The sequence below is a fragment of the Epinephelus lanceolatus genome, chromosome 18 (genome assembly GCF_041903045.1).
Source record: "Epinephelus lanceolatus isolate andai-2023 chromosome 18, ASM4190304v1, whole genome shotgun sequence".
Classification (NCBI taxonomy): Eukaryota; Metazoa; Chordata; class Actinopteri; order Perciformes; family Serranidae; genus Epinephelus; species Epinephelus lanceolatus.
Genome location: NC_135751.1, coordinates 17,186,252 through 17,207,595, shown reverse-complemented (window position 1 = coordinate 17,207,595; position 21,344 = coordinate 17,186,252). Strand labels below are relative to the sequence as shown.

Below are 21,344 nucleotides of genomic sequence, written 5' to 3'. Positions count from 1 at the left end.
TAGCTGAGGACCCCACTCCCTATGTAGATAAAAACAGCTCATTCTAAGGTAACAAAAACACAACAATTATTATTTTCAGACATTATCAGACATTATACATTGAAGAAAACATACTTACTATAAAATATTCCATTTCTGCCTATATATCCCCCTAAATCCTTCACACTGGAGCTTTAAATGGATGGTTTTAGTGATGTAATGTGCATGAGGGAAACAAAACAATGAACAAGTAGGCAAGGTTAAGGCCTGCAGAAGAAATAAAGGACTGAGGAGGATGGAGGAGAGAAGACAAGTGGGAATGGACTGAGAAAATCCTCTCCTCAAGAGTTTACAAAAATGTAACCTCTGATATCAGGTAATATACTGTAAGGTTTCTTGATATAAAGTGAATGCAAATGACTAGAAATAGAAGTGTTAAGTCTGATCAGTTATATTGTGAACATTAAAACACAGACAAATTCTACTATTAGATGATTTAAGCACTTACAGATAGCACCATACTTACCAGCTACAGTTACTGCCATGACAAATCATTTTAAGTTTTACCTTTTTGAGGATGAGGCTGCAAGTGAATATCGTGTATGTACATTTTGTTTAAAAAAAAAAAAAAGACAGTGACAAAGGATCATTAAGCCTTAGAAGAATCAGTCCACCACTGAGTTTTAAGTTAAACTATTTTATGTGGCAAAATGTCTGTTTGTTCTATTCTGGGTCACTCACTCAAAATTTCAACTATAATGTTATATCTGAAAGCTGATATCAATGAAATTTAGAATGTAGCCTTTTGTATCTTGACAATGCATGCTTGAAAAATATGGTTTGATCATCATTTACCTTAATGTTTTGATGTATATTCACCACGCTACGTTTGTTGTATCTGGACATGTTGTACTCACCAACTGCCATATAGCACACCTCTGCACAGAGGAGAAGAAAAATGTCTGAGTCACCATGGTCACGGCTCATCACAGTACATTTCCACATCCCTATAAAATTTTCACAAAGTAATTGCAGGCAGAAAAATGATGGCCCGAAGAGCAAGACGACAGTTTAATGACTGACTACGTAACACACGGTGATGCAAATGTCATCCTAAATGCAGTCAAAGTGAGACAGCACATTGCCAAGTATTATGATCGACATGGCACTTTAATAAATGTCAGAACAACATGATCTAGTCCACAAACATTTTTGCAGGTGCAGTCTGGTGTACTTCTTCTGAATTACAATGAATATGAAAAAAACTGCCTGACCGTCATTGTAATTTAGAAAAGATGATTGTGGACTTCAATAATAGTGATTGGATTGTAATTATTGGGATCCTGACGTAAACTGGCTATGCCATTGTTCAATCATTGCCACTTTGATCATGTGGGGCAGCCACAAAGGACTCCGGAAGGGGGAGAAGGTGAAAGTACTGCTTCCATTTTCCTCCCTCGAGACTGTGTTTGATCTTAATGTGGTGCAGGCAGGCAGAAGCCCACTGTGTAACATGGAGCAGCACCATTAAAATAATCAATGGGCTGGGGAATGCAATCAAGGAGAGTGCTCCCTCTGTGCACTGAGCAGGGTAGAGGACAATGAGAAGGACAGAGGAAAAACCGTGTTTCCGTGTGAGTGTGTTCATGTGTGTGATTGTGATGTATGTGCATACCATGTACCTTCATTGATATTTTGGTGAAACTCCAAGTTTATATCAGTCCCCTATTAAGTGCAAATTCAAGGAAAGCAAAGAAATTGATTACACACCTGTGATATCACATGGGCTTAAAATGACTAATGTATTCTCTTTTTGGTGATCTACATTGTTTTGCACATTAAATATTGAAACACTTGTAAGATATTGGTCCCTTTTTTTAAGGTGTGATATTGCCAACATGTATATTTTGCTTTGTTTTGACTTACTGCTATAAAACAGAACCAGCCTGCTATAAGCATGATAGATCATGCACAGTTAAATAGAGACACTGTCATTTTAAAAAATGCTGCAACACAATAATTACTGTTGGTGTTGATGGATTCATGTTCAAGTAATGAAGCTTGCCGTTTCTGTTGTGTTTTAGGCCTCTTTTGCCACTTCAATATTAATAAAAGCTTACTGAAAAATATATATACTGCCTATTATTTTATTTTTATTAATTTTATGAACATTTAATATACGTGACTACTCTATTAGTGCTCACCTTTTGTGAGAAGATGCTTGTGTATTAAATCAAACATTTAATTAAAATTAGAAGACACACTGAACAGCAAGCACTGGTGTTATTAAACTCTTGATGACGTCGACATTGCCAGTAACTCAGATGACTTCCAGGCTGGCTGTTCTGTCGAAGTGCTCATCCTCCCGCCGCAGCACATAAGACGCGGTCTCACTCTGTGGTCCACCTATAGGGAGGGTTTGCAGGCGGGAACAGCGCAATTGCGACAGCAGTAAACACGACGTTCTCAACCAACCTCTTCATAAAGTCCCGCCTCTCCAGATCATAAACTGTATTATGATTGGCTACAAGAGAAATACAGATTCCTATTGGCTGTTGGAGCTATCAATTAAGTAGTTTATGGGGTTTGTCTGGCTGGAAAGACTGCAATGTAGGAGATGGGCTCGCTGGGAAAGTAGAAGAGTTTCCCGTGCTGGCAAGAAAACCTTCACACTAAAAACCTTTTTCTGTGTGGTCTCCCTCGCGTTTGTGTGTTTAATTTTTACAAAAGTCGTCACTGACTGATATCGTCAGTGTATTTAAGTAAAGTCAGAAAGGGTTACAGTTTATATTTTTATTTTTTTTACGGAGAAACTTTCCAAAGGAGTAGGCTAACAACGAGCTAGGTAAGCAACTATTAAAGCGACTTCTGCTTTTGACATTTAAATAGTTTGTAAGACCTGAGGCGGGATTGTTTTATTTGTATGTTATTGCAGATCACATTAAAGCATGGCAAGCTTTATTAGCCACAACGCTACTGAACTACAACTGCAGCGTTGTGACGAGGTTATAAGTTATTCATGCTAGGGAAGCCATTCTGTGTCCACTGTGTTACATAAGTTATTAAAGTGTTATTGCATTTTCTGTGAACTAAAGTCTCCTCGCTCCCAATGGGACTGGCAATGTCACAACTTAAACTGGATGCCTCGCTTGCTTGTAATGTATTTTATATTTTTTATTTTTCTACTTTGCTCATGCGATTTGGGTCGCCTAGTAACGTTATTATAATCGTTATACTGTAACGTTACATGCGTCATTGGTCGTTAAACAGGGCTCAACAATAACTCACTCTTGACTGGGATGCATATTTGGACCGAGTGAAATTCAGGTCATTGTTGTGTTTGCCTTCAATTGTCACGCCCATCCCATCCCATCCCATCCGCAGGCCAGTCTGACACCCTGCACTGGGATTCAGGTCTTTCATTCACAGAATTAGATTTTAAAGATGCCTAATGCAGACCCTCTTAACATTGAAGTGTATGTCAGAGTTTGATTTGTGAAAACATCATCTTTAGTACAGCTGTGGAGTCATAGTGATACAGTCTATCAGATCGGCTGCTACACTATTGACTGCAAGTAATGTTCGTGGAGTCAAAGCATGACTGTAGTACATTAGTTTGCTTTATGACATACATAAAAGTACTTTTGTCCTCGCATGTGTTTACAGAGGTCATGGTTACTGATTTGTTTGTTCAAGGAAGTACTTCCTGGAATATCAGAGACATGATTTAAGGAATCACATTGTGCTTTATAGGAAGGGCCACGTGACTGCCGAGCATTGAAAACTGGACAAACAGCACACACCTGAGTTGCCTGCCAAATCTCTAGTGAAATCCCTTGTGCCACTACTGTGACTTTATACACTGGGTCATTGATATTTATGCAAATTCTCCTCATAGAGGGGACTTTTTCAGGTGGTGAGGTTATTGGTAACTTTGTAATTCAATACAATACGCGGCATGATTGAGGTAATAGATAATACAGTAAAAGTCTCATGGTGCAAATAGGTGTGTAAATTGAACTTCATGAACTTCCCAGACTCCCTACTTGGCTTCTTCGTGTTTCAGAGAAATGTAAAATTAAATACCAACTTGAGGTATTGTCATTTCAGCTCAACTTCACCAACAACAGAAAGCAGGAAATACTAATTCAGGCGATGAGAAAATGAAACGTATCCTCACATAATTGACAATGACTCAGCTGCTCTTTGATGTGATCCCTTTTCAGGGTTTTCACATGCCCAGAAATTCTCACCATGCAGATGCACCTCTTTCACATGTCAGTGAAAGAGGAACATATGTCATATGAAAACTCTCACGTTTGATGGATAATTTTGGTTATGTCCCTTACAAGCTTAAAAAACCCCTCGCCCAAATGATGTCAGCGAGAATAATTGTTTAAAGTGAATTCTTGTGGCTTCCTGGGACACTGACATGATTTAGGTGAAATGTAATGTATATACATACTCTCTTTCTCTCCCTCTATAAACCTATTGCCCAGGGTACAGACATTTTTTTTTTTTTTTTTACACTAGTCAAAATGCCTAAGGAATGTTTAAATCTCAACAGCCACTCAACAGACTGCCATTGTCCTTTTGGCTGGTGAGTGATGCAAATCTACTAGCCACTTGCATATTCTACCAGCATTTGGATAGGGTTAGGGTAGGCTAGTGTGTATGGTGCTAATTTTGAACGCTACAAATTGCCCATCAGGAACAAATGAAATTTAAAAGACTAAAGGAATATTTTAGTTTCTGGTTGCCCTAAATCAAAAACCATAGTAGAATGAACCTTATATTGAATTACCAGTTCATTAGGGATACCTGCACAATATTATACAGTCCATTACATAAGTTAATACCTTTCCACAGTAAACATTTTAAGCCTCAAATGCAGTGAGACCTTCACTAATATCATTAGTTGCATGTATGCTTTTTATGCTACAATTTGCTAGAATGTCTGCTGTAGTGTAAAATAAAGTTTAACAAAACTAGAACTTTGCAACACATGCTATTTTTGCAAAGCTTATAATGTTCATTTTTTATTCACAAAAAACTCAACAGACTTGACTGACTCCAAAGTAATAATGAGTCTGTAGTAAGTAATGGTGTTATATGGGATTGTTATTATATTTAGAGCATTTTTTATAGTCCTTCCCCTCATGTATATAAATGGGGGTTGGCAAATCAAGCAAAGACTAATTAATAAGGGGTTTATTAAAGAAAGTGTGAAGGATGCAGAAATATGGAAAGATGCCAAATGCAAATATAGGTACTTCCTTTAACTTTTTGAATGAGTTTGTTAACAGCACTATCTTTCGGTCAGTAAGACCGATAATAGATTTCCAGGAGCTAAGACCTAGAGTTCAAGTCTAGTTCCTTGTCAAGAACATGTCTGAGTCATTACTTACCAAAGGTCATCAGAGCCATGCTAAACTTCTGTTCTCTTCTGTGAGACTTTGGATGGTAATGCAACAGTATTCAAAAGTTATGTAAGAGGCTTAAACAAAGGCTTCAGTCGGCCATTTGATATGGAAGCTACAGGAGACAACTTTCTGTTGGATTTACTGAGTGTCTGGTTATTGTTAGCGTCCAGTCTAGAGCCCTCCAGGGAATAGTGTAGCCTGTTGTTGGTAAGATGAGAATGCAAGCAGAACCTACAATGTGGATCTGATGGAAAATAATAGTTTTTCCTGCAGGCAGCTGAGTTTGGAGTAATGGGAGTATATTGTGCTTCTCTGAAAATGTATATGAAGGAAATGATTAAAAGCTGGTCTTGTATTATGTCAAACAATAAGTTTGAAATCCATATCTACAGCAGCTTTAAATGCCAGGAAAAAAAAGTGTGTCATTTTCATCGTCTCCAGCAAAAGCAGTTGGGGCAAATCCTTGACCAAAGATCATTTGTTCCTATCTGCTTAGGGAGTTGACAGCTGTTCATGTTGGCCTATATTTCTTGGTGGAGGAGTAGTGTTTCGCTGAACAGGAAGTGGCTGTGCTGAATACGAGGCCTCCCAAGAGCCTGTCATCATTTTCAGAGAAAACCTGCCATTTAGCTATTTCTCTGTGGTCAGTGTGAGAGTGTTAATCTGGTACCGCAGCTGACGCTTATTTGAAATATTTTCTCAGCATGTGCCTTCTTCAAGATGTTCTCTGCTTAATGTATGTTGTTACCCTTATATGGTTTGTGTAGGTTTTAGGAGGTCTACGTCAGGATGGCCCAGTGGAACCAGTTACAGCAGCTGGAGACCAGGTATCTGGAGCAGCTCTACCACTTGTACAGTGACAGCTTCCCCATGGAGCTACGGCAGTTCCTTGCCCCCTGGATTGAGAGTCAGGACTGGTGAGAAATAATTATTTTTCTTTGGCTCTGTTATGAAAACTCATTTGTCTCTCAATGTTTGACATTAAATAGCTTTTAGCTCCACTCCCTCCAGACTGGCATTTGGCCACTTACCATGACTTGCTAATAGCTTGCCATGTGGGAAGCTATTGTCTTTTAGCAATCACTTTAACTGTCTTCCTTATCATGGCTTTTTCTTCCCTTATGACGTCATTACAGGGATCTCATGCATATAATATATCACAGTGCTCCTGAACAATTTTGGGTGGAGTGATGAAGCTTTCTTCTAAGATTCTTTTTTTGAAGGCCAAATTGAAATATAAGTATTACCTGCACAACAGTGTTTAATGTCCAATTTGTATTAAATTATCGTAAGATAGAAGTATTATTATTAGTGGTAGTAGTAGTAGTAGTAGTATATTTTACCCCTAGTAGTTTCCCTCATGTTTGGTACAGGATGTTTTGATGAGATCCCAATAGCTGCTGTGTAGGTGATGTGAACTGTGTATTCACCTTTTACCTTCCTTTACTGGGAATCCCCCTCTGAAGCAAGACTTGAGTGGGAAGTGAGCGGTGCATAAGCGTCTTGTCATTGACTCCACACTGAGTCTGTCAATGTAAGATGATGCAAGATCTGTTCAGTGAGATGCGTGTGATGGATGTCAAAAGCTCTTCTAAACATGCTTTCAGAGAGGATTGGCCTTTAGAAGGAACCAGAGATAATCATAAATCCTGATCACCTTATCCTCTTCTTTACAAGGGCTTATGCTGCCAATAAGGAGTCACACGCCACGCTGGTGTTCCACAACCTCTTGGGAGAAATAGACCAGCAGTACAGCCGTTTCCTGCAGGAAAACAATGTCCTCTACCAGCACAACCTGCGCAGGATCAAACAGCATCTGCAGAGCAAGTACTTGGAGAAGCCGATGGATATTGCCCGCATTGTTGCCCGCTGTCTGTGGGAGGAGCAAAGACTGCTGCAGACTGCCACCTCTGCTGCACAGGTAGAGAAATGCTACACCAACCCAGTGGCAGCATTCATACATCAAAGAGCCTCAATAAATAAATTTTAGGTGGTATAGGTGTGTTATAGTATGACTTTGAAACCAACTCACACACACACCTATCGATCAGAATTTTCTTCATAAATGGGTCGGCTCAATGGTTCTAAATATTAGTATATGTTGTATTTTTTTGCAGGATGGTCAGGCAGCACATCCCACTGGGACAGTAGTGACAGAGAAGCAGCAGATCCTGGAGCACAACCTCCAAGACATCAGGAAGCGGGTGCAGGTTAGTTTCCATCAGAGACTCACCGATTAAGGATTTGATTATGCAGTGTAAAGAATCCTGAACACTATCTAAGTTTAACTAAATCTGTCTTGTCATAAATCAATCATCATTTTTGTTCTTCAGGATATGGAGCAGAAGATGAAAATGCTTGAGAACTTGCAGGATGATTTTGACTTCAATTACAAGACACTGAAAAGCCAAGGAGGTATACCCTAATTAATATTCTCTTAGCTTTAGCAGTGATATTGATTCGTTGGTTAGATTTAAGAGTTTTCATTATTTGCTTGAACACATTAGTCCATTCAGAAGTTGCATCTCCATAGCAGTGCACACAAAGGCCTATGGTGAAGGTCGCTGACCAAAATGACTCATTTTGTTTGCAGAATGCACTTAACAGTCATAAAACATTAAAAACATGCAGCAGTAGCAAACATTTCCATGAGACAACACAACTTATGGTCAAATTAATATATTCTTTAAGTCAATTATTACACCATGGACAACAAAATACAGCTATCATTGTGAACCAGTTTAACCTTAATTTATGCAATATGCTTGTGTCATTTGTTGATACTTTACATAGTTATAGTAAGTGCCAAAAAAAACAAGCAAGCACGTTGCAGCATGAACTGTATTGTTTTCTCCAAAGATGATTTTACCAGCAAGCCCTGCTATAATAATGTTTAACAAAAGAGCTCTCCTTATTTATTTTATGACATTCATTATTCATTTTTATGCGCCTTTGGCATCTTTGATCCATGTTTGCAAATAGCAACACAGATTTGGCATCTTTTTATAGATAATTTTTTTTTAATAAGGACTGACTGCTCCTTGAAAAGTTGTACAAAGGCATTTCATCAGCTTTAATAAATGTTTTCCTCTGGGTAACATAATTAATCCAACAGAATGTTGGGTCTTTCTATGAGATTTCTGTTGAGTGTTTTGAAAAACGATGTGAAAAATGTGTGAAACCAATGAAAAAGTGTGGACACATTTGCAAGAGGTGACAAAAAAATTAGGTGTGTCAGCAATCTAGAAAAACTGTCACTCCGTCTCAAATAAACAGTTATTAGAAGGTTTTGTGGTATAGATTACATTTCATGTTTACTGACCTGTGACCACTCCCTGTCCAGAGTTGTCCCAGGACCTTAACGGGAACAGTCAAGCAGCTGCTACCAGACAGAAGATGGCTCAGCTTGAGCAGATGCTGAGCGCCCTGGACCAGCTCAGGAGGGTGGGTGTCTATGTTTTACTATGTTGTGAGCTAATTAAGAGGTGTTGTTCGCAAATGGAACAACACCTCTTGTTTCACGGTGGTGTGGTTAATGGTATCACCCAGCTCGGGGCTGTCAGCTAGCACAAATGGAAGAAAACACTCCATTGTGTAATTTTCTGCCATTACTGCCATGAAACTGGAAGCGCCACTGTCGTCCATGCTACATTTTACATGCTAGGCCACCAGGTTGACCGTAGGGGAAAATACCCAGTAACATATTGTACAGTGGTAAAGCAGCCAGTCGCATCACCCACGGGGACTTTGTAATCAACTGTTTAATATGCTGTGCTTGTTATCTTGTAGCAAATTGTGACAGAGATGGGAGGCTTGTTGACCGCCATGGATTATGTACAGAAGAACCTGACAGATGAAGAACTAGCAGACTGGAAGAGAAGGCAGCAAATTGCCTGTATTGGAGGTCCACCCAACATCTGCCTGGACCGCCTCGAAACATGGTAACCAGGAATGCAACTTTAAAGCATTAATGATTTTTATTAATTAATTTAATTATTAATTTAAAGCATATGATTCAATTAAAATATATATTTCCCACAAATGGTCAAAATGTTGCCAGAAACTGTCACAATGGCAGTAATGTTTTATCCCGAAACCATAAGAGTCATATGAAGAAGTATGGTTATGATTACAGTTTCTAGCAAGCAGTTGTGATTGTCTTCTACACTATAAATAGAGCTAACAGACTGATCATGGATTTCAGTCTCTGCTCTGTTTATCTTTTTGGTTCCCTCTCTCCATCTATGCAGACATGACCCAAATTTTTTGCTGAATGTGCCAAATACCACCAGTATTGTTGAGTCTGTTTAACAACTAATGGCATGTTTTATCAAGAATGTTTAACTCGAACTGGCTGTAATTTTCTAACCAGGATCACATCCTTGGCTGAGTCCCAGCTTCAGATCCGTCAGCAGATCAAGAAGCTGGAGGAGCTTCAGCAGAAGGTGTCCTACAAAGGAGACCCCATCATCCAGCACCGGCCCGCCCTGGAGGAGAAGATTGTGGACTTGTTCAGAAACCTGATGAAGAGGTATGGCATGTCACAAATCTCCACAGTACATCTGCCCAGACCATTTTTTGCAAGAGTTGATATGATCACATAGGAACAAGGAGACTTTCAATAGTGGAGAGACTGAGTTCAAAGTTCCACTTGCGACTGATACAGAGCTTTCAGGTGCATCTCTCAGTCTTCATTTAGCAACTGTGATGATATCTGAACCGTCTCTATTCTCTGAAGGAAGACTGTGAGACGCACTTAGAAGCTGCAAATCATTGGACACCTGTGACTTTGGCTGGAATTTGTCTTTGAAACATGATCCCCTTTGTCTTTTAGTGCTTTTGTGGTTGAAAGACAGCCTTGTATGCCCATGCATCCAGACAGACCTCTGGTCATAAAAACAGGAGTGCAGTTCACAAATAAAGTCAGGTAAGATGCAGGCTGGCAACACTGAAGTGTCACAGGCAACATAAGTACTTCTACACATTTTAATGGCAACATGTGTGTCCCGAATGATAGAGTGCAACATTCTGTACCCTCATTAATATGATGTCTTGTTTTTTCAGGTTACTGGTGAAGTTTCCTGAACTCAATTACCAGCTGAAAATTAAAGTTTGCATCGACAAGTGAGTTTTTCTTTTATCTGAGGTTCTAGCATTTATATTAAGTCTTAATCACTAACGCCTTAGAAAAAACTGATTTACTGACTTTAACTGTTTATTTTTCAGGGAATCTGGGGATGTGGCTGCAATTCGAGGGTACAGATTTTAAGAACACTATTTTTTTTCAAGCCTCACTATTTACTTAATGTTGTTTGAGAAAAGAGTCTCACTTTCTGCTGTTTCTTGACTTTCTTAGGTCACGAAAGTTTAACATCCTTGGCACCAACACAAAAGTTATGAACATGGAAGAGTCCAACAATGGCAGCCTGTCAGCAGAGTTTAAACACTTGGTGAGTTACAGAGGGAAAGCTCTTACAGCATGACAGTGATGAAGTGCTCTGATAAAAGCCTGCCATCAAGCACTAATTTCCTGTTTGTTACAGACCCTGAGAGAACAGAGGTGTGGTAATGGTGGCCGGACCAATAGTGATGTAAGTACAATTTCTGACACATTACGCTAGGATAGTTTAATTTATTGCTGTTAAGGTACTCGGCAGAGCAATTTAGTTCTCAAGTTGTCAAGATTACTGTGTTATATTTGTAAGGATGATAGGTTTTGGTTTAACTTCTGCATTTAACACTTCTCTTGACATTTGATACAGATGAGCAGTGTATTCATGCAGTTTAGATTTTGTATAGTAAAGGCTATATATGCTGCTTTTTCTAGGCCTCTCTGATTGTCACAGAGGAGCTCCATCTTATCACTTTTGAGACAGAAGTCTATCATCAAGGCCTGAAGATTGATCTGGAGGTCAGTATCAGTCAGTATCTCAGCGTCACGAACTTTGAGACGTTTCTGTATTTTCGGTTTAGCTTTCGTTTAACACCAGAAGTCAACGAAACTCTAAAGCACAATGTTAAGGCATTGTTCTTTGACACCTTATGCAAAGTAAATCACCAGACAAATGAGTCATTAACAAACCCTTCCCACCACCAGAGACTGTCACACCGCTGCTTCTAAATGAGCTGTTAAAGTAAAACTACTCCTCCATCAACCCAGTTATTGACCTTAATGACCTAACTATTACCACAGGGTAATTGGCACTGAGTCTATCTGATAAAGCAAAGCTTGATTTTGAAACTTTCCTGTATCCTCTGTGAGTCAGAAACATGTTTCTTTCAGTATGTAGACGCCACAAACCATCATCACTATGTATTAGAGCTTCCTTCCACCAACGTGTGGCACTGAGTCAAAACACTAGAAGCTGTGTGGGTATCACAGCAACATCCACACCGTCTGTAACAATAATTTTGTCTTCTTGGCAAAACAAACATCTCCCTCTGACAGAAGGTGCAAAGTTTTTGGGGAGTTTTTCGTTATCCGCTGCGAGGGTCCAAAAGACAGAGGGATGTTGTATGCTGTAAAGCCCTGTGAGGCAAATTGTGATTTGTGATATGGGGCTTATAAATAAAATTGATTGATTGATTGATTGATTGATTGAGTTGTAATAGTCAAGTATTTCTATTAGTATTTATTTTTATTTCCTTTTTAATTTTTGTTTTCATCAGTTTAGTTTCAGTTAGTTTCCAGAGTGGATTGTTTCACTTTCCTTTTTATTGTTTAAAAAAGTTTTGTTTTAAGTATAGTTTAATTAGTTTCAGTATTAGTATTAGTTTTTTTTTAATTGTTTTGTCAAATCATAGCATGTGGGGTACTTAGCAGGGGCAGGATTTACAGAGTTTGTAATAGGTATTACAGTAAAAAACAAAACCCTTTGTAAAGGTAGTTGACTCACAGTTACGTAGACACCCCAGTCTAGATATTCTAAATATGCACTAATGCCTCCTCATGCTTGTTTTGTCTTTGTTTTTTGTTTTATGATAGTCTAGTTTTTATCTTAATTGTAGTTAACTAAAATATTTTTTCCCCACCTATTTTTAGTTTTAAGGTTAGCATTATTTACCATATTAACCTTGCTGTGAAGACAAGCTATAAGTCAAGTAAACTTGCACTGTCAGTCAAAAGATGCGATGGTGTCTACTGTTTATTGCCTGACTTTTTCTATTTCAGTGGTGGGGTTATCTACAGAGCAATTAACTGATAGCTAGTTAATCTGATTCTGTTCTTGTTTTATATAACCACGATGTAAGAGACTAAACAAGAACTTCAACTTTCTGCGGCGGCCAGTTTGTTGGCACACTAAAACATGCCTTCTCTGTGGCCTTCACGTACTGAATTTGACATACTATCATTTCATCATTGTCATAAATTCAAGCCTGATCTCGGGTTGCAATGTCTGTGTGGGACTGTGGATAATATCTTATGCTAAGATCAGCAGCATACCCTCTGTGTGCAAGACGACAGAACCACCTGTAGATGTTCTAGTACAAGGCAATATACCGAAATCGAAGCAGGAACATTTTTGCACCATTGTGCAAGTGTGAATGTGGGCAAAAAATATCCAAACTTAACAGTATTTGCTAATATATAATATATATATACCTTTTTTCCATTTGTGCAGACTCATTCTCTGCCTGTGGTAGTCATTTCGAACATCTGCCAGATGCCCAATGCCTGGGCATCCATCCTGTGGTACAACATGCTCACCAACCACCCAAAGGTAAGACAGCACCCTCTGGTGGTACGTGGATGAACTCTGCTGGGGGAGGATGTTTATCACAGTTGTACATCTGTTTGTGGTGGGGAAAAAGAACTGTTTTTAAACTATGTTGTCTTGTGTGTCTCTGGACAGAATGTGAACTTCTTCACCAAACCTCCAGTGGGGACGTGGGACCAGGTGGCTGAGGTCCTAAGCTGGCAATTCTCTTCCACCACCAAGAGAGGCCTGACCATTGAACAGCTCACAACACTGGCTGAGAAATTACTAGGTGGGGTGTTGCCCTTAAAGTCTCCAAAATTGTTGAACTTAATACTGTGCCATATTTTAATGTGTGATGTTGTTCTGTAATTGTCCATTCAGGGCCATGTGTCAACTACTCTGGCTGTCAGATCACCTGGGCCAAGTTCTGTAAGGTACTGACGTAAAAAACACATATGGTTTGATCTGCCATCTTGCCATTGTATTGCAATGTGAGAAATTGTTCTTCTTCCTGTTCACAGGAAAACATGGCTGGCAAAGGCTTCTCCTTCTGGGTGTGGTTGGACAACATCATTGACCTGGTGAAGAAGTACATCCTGGCACTGTGGAATGAAGGGTGAGAGGTTGCTCTTTGTTTACAAGCCCCTGAGCAATCATTAGGATTGCCTGACAGTGTTCTGACATGCACTAGTCAACAGCTTTAAAATAGGCTTACTATTTTAAAATTGAGCCTCTAAATACATGACTTCCTATTGCTTTTCTGCAGGTATATCATGGGCTTCATCAGTAAGGAGAGAGAGAGGGCCATTCTTAGTCCGAAACCTCCCGGCACTTTTCTGCTGCGGTTCAGTGAGAGCAGCAAGGAAGGCGGCATTACATTTACATGGGTGGAGAAAGACATCAGCGGTAAATATTTTTTTGCTTTTAGTGTTTGAGTATCTACCCCAGTGTTAACTTAATTTCCTGTTGTGATACTGAGCTCTCTTTACATTTCTAGGAAAGACCCAGATGCAGTCAGTGGAGCCCTACACCAAGCAGCAGCTCAACAGCATGTCCTTCGCTGACATCATCATGGGCTACAAGATCATGGATGCCACCAACATCCTGGTGTCACCTCTTGTGTACCTCTACCCTGACATCCCCAAAGATGAAGCTTTTGGGAAATACTGCAGGCCAGAAGCAGCTCCTGAGCCAGAGATGGGAGGAGACTCCACGAGCTGTAAGTGACCGCCTTGTTCTTTATTCACAGTTTAAGAGAAGCAACAAATCTTGCTTAGTATGCATGTTATTTCCTACATTTTTTTCCATTGTGGTCAGTATTTTTTTTTAATGCTAACTTTTTTTTTTTTCCTTGACAGCTATTCAACCATACTTAAAGACAAAGTTCATCTGCGTTACCCCGTAAGTATCTGTCACCCTTCTCTTATCTTTTAAGTCATCAGTATTTACGGGAAATCTCATGCCACCTGATGACCTCCACTTACCTTAGCCCTCCTTTCTTACTGTTATTTTTTTTTATGAAGACAAGAGATTCTCTGTCAGTGTTCCTGTTCAAAATCTGCACTTCCTCTTTTTTTTTTTAAACGTGTTTAATATGTGGCAAAATTTTCAAAGAAAAGAGAACAAAGCTGTTTTTACTCTCACTGTGAGTCATCAAGGTCACTAAATGAACCATCACCCTTTTTTTGTCAACCTAGATTATATGAAGATTAAGTTCAGACAGGTTGCAGTTTACACCTGGTATAAGGTTGTGTCTTTAGTGAGCGTTTCTGATGGGAATTCTCTTCCATGCTCATTTTGCAAACTGTTACTTGTACTGGATATCTGAGATAATCCAACAAAATAAATGAGATGGGGAGAGGAGGGTGAGCTGCAGGTGAGTGTCAGGAGTGAATGCACAGGCAATTCAGCCATGTGTGCTTTGGTTGGTCGTGGGTTTGATGGTGTGCTGGTGGGTTGTGAGGCTTGCTCAGTGAGATCCTGACCTGTCTCCGTAGGTGTCCCTCCGTGTTCATGGACTTGCCGGACAGTGAGCTGCTTGGGAACGGATTCCCAGGGTAGGCGCTCGGGGGCGGGAGGTGGCATGTAGGGCTTTGTGTGTCACTTTTGTTTTTCTGTGTTTGATGGGTGGGTGGGTGTCAGGGATATGTTGGTGCAGTACGCCAACCTACATAATTCCTTGTTTGTTTTTCTAACTCACCGTCACTTTTTCCTGGGCCTAGTACAAGAGCATCTCCCTGGCATGCATCAGTTTTTCATTTGGTCAGGTCGCACTGTTTCCCCGAAATTTGTGTCATAATTCCTCAACCAACTCCATTTGCATGGATTCATCACTCCAGTTGTTGATTGTTTGAGGAAAATTGCTGAGATCTCAGATAATAGTATTATTGATGAAAAATAATTCCAGACCGATTGAGAACAGAGAGGTGAAGTCCCCACCTCTTCTGGTGGACCACCAAAGGACCTTATTTTGGAAAGAAATGTGTACGATAATCAACAGCAAGAGACAAATACTTATTTGATCCAGTTGGAAATGTGCCATGAATTACACATACGCAATTTGCCAAATAGAAAATAATTTTCAAGTCAAGAAAGTTGCAGTTTGTCGTAAAATTGGTGAGATATAAGTCTGTGGAAATGCGTAATTAAAAAGACTACACACCCAGAAGTTGTCATAACTCCTTCTCTCCCCATAGCTGAGATGGCTGAGTGTTTCGTAATGGGGTGCACTCACACGAGCAGTGGGTCTTGCTCGTTTTTTTTGATCCCATCTGATAGAAAGACCAGGAGTCACTTGGTAAAACACAGCAGATAAGATAATGTTACACTCTTGATGTGACTTTCGTACATATTATTTTCCAAAATAAGGTCCCGTGGGGGACTCCAGAAGGGGAGGGACCTTCCCCCTCTATTCCACAAAACAGACGAGGCAAAAGCCATGTCAGTTTAAACGAAGACAGAAACAAGATAAAATAAAAAATGTAATGGCCTGTTCGATCCACCAGCCAACTAACAGACATTAACTGTAGCTGTTATTAACATCAGTTCAGTGTTTAACATATTGTGTTAGTGTGCTCAGCACTGCCTGAAATCTGCCCGCTGCCGTCTCTTTCCTGGTTTAATTCTAGTATTTTGATATTATTATCTAAATATGCATCAGTATTTCACCACAGATCCATCCCATTTTGCATCTACTGCACTCTCTGAGAGGCACGACTTTGCACACTGACACAAATGATGAATTGTTTTCCTGTGTTGAGTCTGATGGAGTGACCTTTTCACTCATTAACCACTGATATGTGTATTAAACACTGCAGCTCAATCGCAGCCGTTTTGTTTGTGGTAGTCCTGCGGTCAGTGTGACAAAGACAGACACTGACGTACACAAGTTAGTAAGTGGCTGTTAGCTCATCACTTGTGGTAAAGTGGGATGACAAAGATGTTGTCATGTTAGTTATATTGAAAGCATTTTTGACGAGGACAAACAGTATGGCAGGAATCCACGTGTTTGTGTGTGTATGAATAATCAGTGGGAATTTCAGTCTATAGTATACAAATTGTCCTCTCTTCTTGTTTGTTTTTTCGCAGCACAAACTCTGGAAACACCAGTGACTTGTTCCCCATGTCACCCCGCACCCTCGACTCCCTGATGCACAATGAGGCTGAAGCTAATCCAGCACACTTGGGTGAGTTAGTCACACATAGGGATGCACCGAAATGAAAATTTGTGGCTGAAGCCGAATAATATTAAACGCTTGGCCGAATACCGAGTACCAAATACCAAATATTATTGTTTAGTTTTTCATTAGTTTTTGCAGATGAACCCCCTCCAGATTAGTGTTGTCACGGTACCAAAATTGGATCCCACTGTACGTTACCAATGAAAATATCATGGTTCTAAGTAGTATCACGATACCACAGCAAAAATGAGGCAGATGTGCCTTTTGTCATTTATAAAAAGATAAATCACTTTTCTATTATAGGCTACATCAATGATATTTCAATGGAATAAATTACTTATTGACTTATTCAAACTTCAAAAACAGCGTCAATGAGTGATGAACATAGGGGGGATCAAAATAATATAAATAAATAAAATAAGAATCAACCAGCCACCCTCCTCCCCTGACAAGTCCCTTCGTAAGTAAAGAACAGTCCCTAAAGTGCGGTGAGGTTTGTGGGCTGTGAGCGGCTCGTTTCTCCTCTGACACATCACATACCTGTGTTCGGCTGGCTCGGCTGTTCAGGTACTTCTGGCCAGTCATGACGCCAAGAAGAGGATATTATTGGAGCCGAATTCTCCGTCGCCGGTAAGCCGATGGCCTCCGTATTTGACAGGAATACATTACTGTCTGTGACCCCCGTTCAACCCACAATCGGTGGGATTCGCGTTTTGTTTCTGCTGCTGGTTGAAATCTGTAGGCTGCTTGCACAGCGTGCTGAATGATTTAAGCCTATTTTGCTCGCTCAAAACTATTTATAGTCGCAAATGCGAGTGCCGTGACGGGCAGATCGCCACACTGCCATTTTACTCCGCCGGTCACGGCACGCTGTTTGATTGCGTTATCAAAACACGCCGCTATTATTCGACCTTGCTTTTAACCTATTCCACCGAATACCGAATGTGTGTTTTTTTACAATATTCGGCCGAATATATTCGGTTACCGAATATTCGGTGCATCCCTAGTCACACATACGGTGTACATCAGGGCTGCACATTTAATCTGATATTAATCACCATCACAATTTTGGCCTTCCACAATTAAATGAACTTGATCGACTGCGTTATTGACATTTAAATTGCATGCTCTGCTCATTGAAACCTCCACTGCATATCAAATCGAGCGCTCCTAAACTAACAGCCAGCCTCCACCCATGAAGAGCTGTCATGTCGTTGTGTGTGCACCCTGCAGCAGCAGCCTGTGAAAAACTTTCCCGGATGTTGAGACTGCAGATGGACCAAACAAAAATCATCCATTCATCACTGTTGTCATCCGTTGTTTGGAAGTCTTTCGGGTTTAGGAGAGAACAAATCATACACAAAGAGTGCATGAGACTTGTGTCTGTACCACAAAACAACACAACCAACTTGTTCAACCACCTGAAAAAACACCACAAACGCTGCTCATTTTACCTCACTGAATTAAGGGCTAGTGATATATCGTTACAAGTCACAGGCACAAGACTTGCTTCAGCGTTTCGGTTCTCTCCCTCTCAGAGACACACACTCAAAAAGACTCATAAACATAATACATCACACACTCCTCAGCGCATCCATATCACTTTCTCCTGAGCAACAACATGTTAGCATGGTGATGCGTGTGGCTTTGGATCTCATGATTTCTTTGCTTACAGTGACTAAATCATCACATTTAACAGTATTGCAACAACAGTTTAACCTAATGAGATTGACAATAGTGTTACCAGATGAAGTTTATGTTTTTGTATCTGCAACCATTTAGTTACATTTTTCTTCCACAAAGAACCAGTGCGACTTGCAAGTATTATTAACATATGGAGTGAAGAGCTGTTAGTATGTTTCCAGCTCACAGTGAATAAACCCTCACGTTTAAAGGTGCTGCAGCAACAGTTTAATCCTCTAATCCTGTTAATGTCTGATTGTTGACCACAAGCTTTTCGTTCATGGCAAAAATATCAACACATCCAGACAGGTGCTCCAAAATAAAAGCACCAGTGGCTACTTAATTTAGGCAGCAGAGTGAGGCGTTTGCATGTTCTTCTCGTGTCAGTGATGGTTTTCTGCGGCTTCCTCCCACAATCCAAAGACATGCAGGTTAATTGGTGACTCTAAATTGCCTGTAGTTGTGAATGTGAGCGTGAATTGTTGTCTGTCTCTGTATGTTTGCCCTGCAATAGTCTGTCCACCTGTTCTTGCCCAATGTCAGCTGGGATAAGTGGTTACATAACATGAATGAATTTAACAGTAGATCAGAGGTGATCTCAAAATATTGAGATAAATATCGTGAATCACAATATAGCTTGAAAATACTGAGATATTATTTAAAGCTGTATTGCCCAGCCCTAGCAGGAATGTACCCCAATTCCCCAAAGTGAAAGTGAAAGCAGTGTTTTCTTAATTTAAATATAGAAGTGCAACGAAAAGATTTTGTTTCCTAAAATTGATGAAAAAATGTGATTGATAAGTGCGATGATAATTGTCATTTTGTCCATAATTGCGCAGCCCGAGTGTACATACACACACACACGTTTGTACTTTTGTAGAATGCTCATAGACACAGAACCATATTAATAACCAGTATTAATAGATTGTATTTTAATTTCTTCCACAGAGTCACTGACTTTGGACATGGACGTAGCTTCACCTCTGTGAAGAGGTGTCAAGTTTCTTCATTGTCTTTGACGAGTTTGGCAGTGATGATGTGATAGAGGATTTTATGATGATTTATTTTCTCCCTCTGTTCACACAGTCTGTCTGTACAGTTTATTTCTTGTTCCTGTGTAAAAAATGACTTACTTTCACACCAGAGGAACTGATAGATTTAAAAAGCTGTTCTTTTAAAAGAGCATCTCCACTCATCTGAGTTTTGACTGTCCACTTGTAGCTCAGTGTGTGAAACTCTTAGTTAATACTGACCTGTTGTATTTTAAACAGCATCCTATCCCATTCAGTACTTCCCCATCTTCTTGGATGTCTTGTGTACCTTTTAAGTATTTGGAATTATATTTTTGACAACATTGTATTTTTGTGTTATTGACTTTTTAAATGGTTATGACTTCATGCGTTCTTTTCTTCAAATAAAAAAATGTAAGAAGAGTAATTGTTGTATAAGCTATATGCAGCTTTGTTGAATTGTTCTGATGCATTTAATGGTCCTTTTTAAATATTTTTTGGCACATTTTAAATCCCTGCCAAATGTTTTGTCACAGATGTTCCACAATACCTGGGCTTCATTTAAAACTGTCTCTGTTTAATTATAGACTAACTCAAAATTAAATATTTCTGATATTTCTTAGAGCCAGTTGATGTGTTAAGGACTCTGCTGAGGTTATTTTCTTGTTAAAAAAAAATAATCCCCTTAAAGGGTTGTGAAAAATTACGTGATTTAACCCATATAAGTGGTGCTCTTGAAAAAGTTTTTTGTCCCTCCCACAATATTGTAATTTGTGATCACTTGAATTGCACTTGCTTTTGAAATTAGCAGTTTTAATGTTTTTGTTGTGCCTGATTTCACCTGATATCATCAGATAAACATTTTGTGAACAATTTAAGGACAAAGTTGTCAAAATAATTATGGATGTTTCAGTAAGATATTACACTCTAACAGAGTGTACGCAGAGAGGTGTGCCGCAGTTGACTTTTAACCTTTCATACAGTTTAGTAAAACACGTCAGTTGAGTTGAATGCCGGCCACACATTTGTCTGTCACGTCATTAAATGTCGAGGATTTCTGTAAAATACGCTGTAACTATTCTGATTTGACAGAAGGCAATAAAAACAACGTAGCACTAAACGTAGTCGAGTGATCTGTTGATGTAATTGTTGACTTGCTTTTGAATGATACAAATATGTCAAATGTGTTCAAGAATTATAAATTTAATTATAACATCTGAACAATAGAAATCCGTACATTTAAAGCACTTGGAAGGGAAATGATTGACCTCTACATTATTTACAACATAAATAATTATACACAGTTAATGTGTAAATTATTGGTGGATACATACAAACTAAACAGCCAATTAAAAACAGCAGTCTTAGCTGAAAACTGATGTGTCTTAACACCAGATAAGATAAAATGGTACTGGATAACGACATCGCTGTTTTGTGATTAAGTCTGGAGAGTATGATGCTGCTAAACTGAATGAGAAGCAACATGCTGAAGCTCTTGAGTTCAGCTCTTACAGATGAACAAACAGGCACCAGAATTCTCTGATCTCTCTTCTGATCAGGCTAGAGGAAGTGTAAATCAGATTTTACTGGAGTAAAGTTCACTCTGACAGTAAAGCCAAGGCAGATAACATAGTGTTATAGGAACTGCCTGTGGACCAGTACCAGCAAAGTGTTGATGACTGGAAATGTGCTGAAATGCAGCGATGCAGATGGGAACCGGGACAGTTAATGAAGAGGAAGTCCAAAGATTTAAGACGTACAATAACAGGAATATACGATAAATATGCAAGCAATAAACCTTTTATCTTTATGAAGCCTCTGTTGGTCTGGCACTTCCTGCTGGAGGGGAATAGAACTGAATTTTATGTG

At 39.4% G+C, this 21,344-nt stretch overlaps 1 protein-coding gene across 2 annotated transcripts; it reads left to right on the top strand.

The window, feature by feature from the left end:
- Positions 1–2,574: 2,574 nt before the first annotated feature.
- On the top strand, positions 2,575–20,595 carry stat3 (signal transducer and activator of transcription 3 (acute-phase response factor)). Of its 2 annotated transcripts, XM_033645019.2 has the most exons (24): positions 2,575–2,824; positions 6,170–6,319; positions 7,080–7,323; positions 7,520–7,612; positions 7,736–7,817; positions 8,746–8,846; positions 9,192–9,343; positions 9,775–9,933; positions 10,237–10,329; positions 10,467–10,526; positions 10,629–10,658; positions 10,759–10,852; positions 10,946–10,993; positions 11,230–11,313; positions 13,025–13,123; positions 13,256–13,391; positions 13,484–13,536; positions 13,624–13,718; positions 13,869–14,008; positions 14,100–14,321; positions 14,461–14,503; positions 15,100–15,159; positions 16,691–16,788; positions 19,414–20,595. In XM_033645019.2, the coding sequence occupies exons 2-24, from the start codon at positions 6,192–6,194 to the stop codon at positions 19,452–19,454; spliced, it is 2,355 nt and encodes a 784-aa protein (XP_033500910.1). In that variant the 5' UTR covers positions 2,575–2,824; positions 6,170–6,191; the 3' UTR covers positions 19,455–20,595. The 2 variants fall into 2 exon arrangements, with proteins under 2 accessions (XP_033500910.1, XP_033500911.1); XM_033645020.2 differs by lacking the exon at positions 15,100–15,159.
- Positions 20,596–21,344: the final 749 nt, after the last annotated feature.

Excerpts from the sequence above, each read along its gene's own strand:
- stat3 (XM_033645019.2), top strand. The coding sequence starts at position 6,192 with ATGGCCCAGTGGAACCAGTTACAGCAGCTGGAGACCAGGTATCTGGAG. Across the intron at positions 10,994-11,229 it reads GTGGCCGGACCAATAGTGAT|GCCTCTCTGATTGTCACAGA; the intron begins GTAAGTACAATT and ends TGCTTTTTCTAG. Across the intron at positions 16,789-19,413 it reads AGCTAATCCAGCACACTTGG|AGTCACTGACTTTGGACATG; the intron begins GTGAGTTAGTCA and ends TTTCTTCCACAG.